This window comes from Spea bombifrons, chromosome 3 (genome assembly GCF_027358695.1).
Source record: "Spea bombifrons isolate aSpeBom1 chromosome 3, aSpeBom1.2.pri, whole genome shotgun sequence".
NCBI classification, from domain to species: domain Eukaryota; kingdom Metazoa; phylum Chordata; class Amphibia; order Anura; family Pelobatidae; genus Spea; species Spea bombifrons.
The window spans coordinates 87,550,980-87,556,846 of NC_071089.1; the positions used below are offsets into that span (position 1 = coordinate 87,550,980).

General features: G+C 41.5%; 1 protein-coding gene across 1 annotated transcript; it reads right to left on the reverse strand.

The window, feature by feature from the left end:
- Window positions 1-604: 604 nt before the first annotated feature.
- Window positions 605-5,169, reverse strand: ZNF639 (zinc finger protein 639). Its single transcript, XM_053459718.1, has 5 exons — window positions 5,009-5,169; window positions 4,057-4,123; window positions 2,718-2,813; window positions 2,519-2,626; window positions 605-2,394 (listed from the first exon to the last, which is right to left on the reverse strand). The coding sequence occupies exons 3-5, from the start codon at window positions 2,800-2,802 to the stop codon at window positions 1,310-1,312; spliced, it is 1,278 nt and encodes a 425-aa protein (XP_053315693.1). The 5' UTR covers window positions 2,803-2,813; window positions 4,057-4,123; window positions 5,009-5,169; the 3' UTR covers window positions 605-1,309.
- Between the last annotated feature and the right edge of the window lie 698 nt (window positions 5,170-5,867).

Below are 5,867 nucleotides of genomic sequence, written 5' to 3' on the forward strand. Positions count from 1 at the left end.
AAATGAAAACTGAACAGAATATTTGGGCTCAGCCGTGACCCATACAGGGGTTTATTCATTAAAGTCAAAGTTCCCACAGTTGTACCTGTAAAAAGGGTCTGGTTGTCCCTGCGTAATGCAGCTGTTTGGGGGATTTTTAGGAATTATTGCCGTTACAGTTATTTGAATTACTCCGGGTCATTCGACAAACAGAATGGAAAAGAGATTCTGTGACAGCTGCTGAATCAATGTTTTCCTTAGATGTGTGAATAAAGAATATTAAACTGTGAAAAAAAAAAAAGGAAAAAAAAAAAGATTCTGTGGAAGTAAATGGGCAGGGGCTTCACATTCCCCCAAAAAACATAATTGATCAACTATAAAAAAAATATATATATATATACATATATTAAAAGGGTTTTTTTGTAGGAGCTTGTAAAACCAACAGCATGTGTGTATTTTGATAGCACTTAAAGCTATAAAGTTGCCTTTTAAGTATCAACCTTTAACAACAATATCAAAAAATAGTTTTATCAGTGTGGGGAGAAATGGGAACTCTCTCCAAAACGTTCTAGTCATTTGCATGTCAATCAGATGCAGTGTGTCTATAATACAGCCGGAAGTCAAGTGTTTAACAATAATTTTAATTTTGCAGATTTATCAGACCGTACACAGGCGACTGCCCACCACAAAGCTGTAAATAAAGCAGGTACACAATAAGGTCACACGCTGCACTGCACTTAAGAATTCTCTGCATGACTTGCCCACATAGTAAAGATCATCTTTTTTTATGCAACAGAATAAATGTATTTTCCAATTTAGACACTTATTTAATAACAGCACGGGTGCATGATTGCAAGGTACAAGCTATTCTCCTTTTTGAAAGACACACCTTATACATTTCCTATAATGTGACCGTTCATACATGTAAGGTGCATTCAGCTGTGTGAGCAGAAGATTAAAAAGATTCCCCACAAATGGCATTTGTCTAGTCCAATAAGTTTTCTTTTTTGTATGATTCAAGTCCATGCAAATTCATTTTCATAAATATACAGTAACAATGTCCACTGGAAAAATCAGAAATCTTTCACCAAGTACGGAGTATTTTTTTTTTTTTACTTTTAAATACTGATTGCAAACTAATTCGGAGTGTTATTTATTACTGTGAAAGTTACTATCCAAGAACGCACGTTTTGCAACAAATAGGCGAGTCAGATTTAATTTAACACATAATTACATCCGCATGCATTTGCCACCAGCAACCGTGAGAAAGATTTATTTGGTAGAGCTAGAAGCGATAACTACCAAAAAGCACAATAATCTAGTCTACTTCTTAATTCCCCAAATCGTGAGTCACGAGATGACTTTTAAGTTCATCTTCTGACCCAAACCTCAGCAGGCAATTGCTGCATTTATGGGGCATGTCTGCAGAGTGTCTAAAATCTAAATGCGTCTTCAGATCTTCCAGCTGGCCCGTGGAATATTCGCAATACTGGCATAGGTAGACGCCTTCAGATGAATGAGAATTTAAATGCTGGCTGTATTCCAGCATCCCAGAGAACCCTTTTCCACAGTCATCACAAACGTGAGGGTAGAATCGGGTGTGTTCTATCGCTACGTGCCTATTGACATTGGTGTGGAGCCTGCTGCTGAAGCCACATACTTGACAGACAAAAAAGTTTTTGGACTTATCAAAGTTGATTTTGTTTAAGAGGCTGAACTGCCCGCGAGCCCCGCTATTATAAGCATCGCTTAGCTCGATCAAGCGACAGGTGTGTTCGTTCACCACATGGCTATGGAGGTCTTCCGGATCGTTGGTCTCATGCTCACAGAACTGGCATAAGTACTGCTCATCACAGCTGTGCTCCTGGAAGTGTAAGTACAGCTCGCTACTAGTGCAGAACTGCAGGTCGCACTGCTCACACCAGTACAGAAAGTCATTGAAATGCACATCGGCCACATGATGGTTAAGGCTCTCAAAGGAATTGGTCTTGTAGTCGCAGTGCTTACAGCTCAGCTGCTCCTCGTGGATCTTCGCGTGTTCTGAAAGCAAGTCATCACTGGAGAAGCCCTGTTTGCACACTTTACAGATGTGCGACTCGGCACATTTGTGCTTCAGAATCATGTGCTGTTTGAGATCATTGAAGTACTTGCTGTTATAGTCACACTGCTCACATCTGAACAGGCCGCTGCTGTTGGCCCGGAGTAAAGGCCATTTCTGGGCTGCAGTCAAATTCGAAGGACTGCTCTCAGGACTTTCATCGATCTGAAGCGGCGAGTCTTCCTCGCTGACCGGTGAAGGCACGTCCTCAGGTTCTTCGGTGTGGATCTCCACGACTGCATCCTCATCATCCGGCTGCGGGATTAGCGTTGGGGACTCACAGTTGTCCCTGCTCTCTCCATTAGTACTGAGCTCATCTGAAACGCACAGAAATTAGAATGTAGCCGACATAAGTACATTGAGACTATACACACACATTTATAAACTTGTATGCCTAGAGTTTCTATAAGTAGGCAACACATAGATATAAAAAAAAAATACCTTCAGTTTCTGGAGGTTTATATTCCGGTGGGATAATGGAGCAGACACTGTAACAGTGATCAAAGAATATTCCATTGTTTTCTATCGTTTTGACAGGAACAGACACTTCTGTTATCAAAAGACAAAAATGAAGCCGGTTAGAAAGCATTAATCAGCATAAAAAACCTAACGGATGGAGGACACCCTCTGATTACCGTACCAGGAGATGTTGCAGTAGCAGCCTGTCCTGCATATCGAGATGGGAAAGAAGTTTTCCTTTTTCGTTTCTTGGGATGTTCATTCATGTCTCTGCAGTCTAAAAAACACAGACTAAGTTAATTAACAAGAAAGTACGGATAAAGAAGGTTAGAAAGGAACCGCCCCGCTGCATCTCTGGTCACCTCACACGCCATAACCCGATATATAACTGTAGTTTGCAAAATGTAAACTTTCCATAGACGTGGACATTACATTTAATCCTGAACCTGACATCTATAGTGCCCATCAACCCTGCTTGCTTTCACATGTCATATACTTCACGCTGGTCCAATCATTTGCCTCTTAAGTTCCAAGACACCTTAGATCATGGCTCTAGTTTAAAGGAGTCTTCTGCCAAGCCGGTTACGTGTGGTCCACCTGGTACCTTTTTGTTTTGTCCTCTGGTCTCGCGAGCACCGAGGGCACAGTGCTGAACCCTTGGAGGAGGGCGGTTGTAGAAGACCAATATCATTACTGGTTTTTGTCTATGTAAGTTTACCTGGATAGCTTCCTATTTTCTTCCAGTTTCTTGCTTAAGGTGAAGCGCTGCATGTCTCCACTTTAATTCTGCTAAGAACCTTCTTCTTTTACCTAATGTGCCCTATGTTTTCACTTGTACCAAAACCCTGTAGATCGTAAGCTTGGAAGATGTGCCCTTATACCCCATAATGATTTAGCTTGAGTGCTGCAATACATTTGGCGTAATATCCAGAATCACCAAAGAATACCATCGAGCCACATTTTGATGATCATGTAAACTTGGGGTAACTAAGTTACATCATGTCATCAAATTGTTTTCAAATTGAAGAGCTCGCTAACTTTTTTTTTTTACTTTAAAGTAACATCAAAATTAAACAAGTGCAGTGCAATGCTTTGCCCGTAAAACAAATTATTTTATAATGAAGATGCACTTAATAGACTAGAAGGCAACAAGCAAAACTTTTATGTTTTGTGATGAGCAAATGTCAGGGTAAATAAACATACAAAATTTCAGGGCTAAATAGATTTGTCCCGATCCGTGTTTAGTTCGGGGTAATTGTAAGTTTTTTTAGAACTACAGCTGAAGAGCAGTCAAAGTGAAATTTCTTCCTACTCTCACTCGAGGTCGCTCGGGACACCACGGCAAGTTTGCTTTTATAATTAGTAGCCGCAACATCTGGCATAAAACACAAAGCTGTATACTGCAATGCGACATGCACTCGCTCACCGAAACAACTAATATACTAACCCGGAAAGGAATAGGACCCAGCTGTGGCCATCCCAGAGCAAATGTCAAAAGTAATGGGACAAGTTATACTTACGGTCGTTGCTCAGTCATAAGAAGCGAGGGTGCTGCTCTTGATGTGTGGGGCGGGAGCGCCAACGCTTCTGTACAGAAGAAAGGAAATATACATATATATTGTGTACACATGGTAAATCCAGGATGGGGGGGCACGCGACCCAGACCATCCATCCCCTTATTCCCCCACCTACCTCGGAGGCACACTCACTGTGCAAACTACCGCTCACAAAATGCTTCTTACTGAACCATTTGTTCAGATGTTAAAACCACACTTCAAATGTGTTCTATCAATAAAGGGAAAGATTCTTTGGGGAAATAAGCATGTTTCAGCTTCAAAGAATGTTCTTGCTATGGCCTGCCTACCCATTGTACAGCGCTACAGAATATGATGGCGCTATATAAAACAATAAAAAATCACAAGACAAATCTAACATCCATAGAGGCCCATGGAACATACTACCGGGGTAACAGCATTCATGCGGACGGAGGTATAGTATAGCACATAACAGACATAATAAATATGCAGGAAATTGCATGATTGGGTCCTTTTTACTTTGGCCTTTAAGCACAGTGACCGGATCAGCCATTTTTTCCACGACTTTTCACACGTAAACTGCTACCAGGCAGCACATGGGACACAAACTCCCAGATGGCGATCAGTTACTTCACTAGCCATGCCACATATTAGAAGGCTGCACTTTACATGTGCTGCCCCGCAACATGTGAAACGTATACGAGTCCCGAAAAAACAAAAATGGCTGATGCGGTCGTCCTACCTTTGATCCCTCATCAAGATAACATATATTATTTCCCTGGGAATATTCCATGCCGGTACCACAAAATAACACGTATGTAACTATAAATATCAACCGAGGAATGAATGGCAACATATGACAATAAATCGCGGTTTCCTTGAGGAGAGAAAATACATATTGCGATCAATCACATTACACCGAATCTTCGCGACTCACCTGCAATGATTACACACAGGAAAAGGAAGCGCGAATCCAGCAGCCCCGAATAATACCCAATCGGTTCTCCTACTGACAGGCCACAACTTGAATCATCATGGAGCGCACTCCTTCCCAGGCCCAGAACCAACGAGCACCGAGCGGGAAGGAGAAGCCCGTTTGAAACCAGAGAATGCAGGAGCGCCACCTACTGCCCGCCTGGTGGAATTTCGCACAGCAGTGAAAGCAAACTCCAGGAACAGATATTGGAAACGTAATCAGATTACATAATCTTAGTCCTCCGACCGTCTCGGGGGCAAAACCCTTTGAGTCAAAGGGAAACGACGACGCATTTTTGAATTAAGGGCGCATCTATATATATATTCTAAGAAATACTTATTTAACTATACACGGGGGGTAATAAGTAGCAGGTGAGGGCGCCAACATTCAGCTGGGGGGTCACTCCAGCCACGTGTTTCAGTGAGTAGTTTAAAGCTCATGTAGAAAACGTGTATGTATATTACATGCTACCCAGTCCTGGGCAAAACATATTAACAGAAAGTGAAAAGCTTGTAAACATATAATGTGGGGGTGTAGATTATTCTTTGTTACACTACACCCTGGTGGTTGTGTGTGGAAAATACACTAGAAATTCAGGCTAGCACAATTTTGGGATCTTTTTGCTAAAGAAAGAGTTGTGATTGCAACTCCCTCACTTCAATATTCATCAAGAAGGGTAAACACTGGCAGGTTTCTCGAACAAGATCTGAGTTGGCCCTGTATAATGCATAATCCAAGGTGAAGGAGTCTTATTTATATAGCACTAACAATTTACACAGCACTTCTTACAATACATATATTTAAGGAGAATGACAAAACT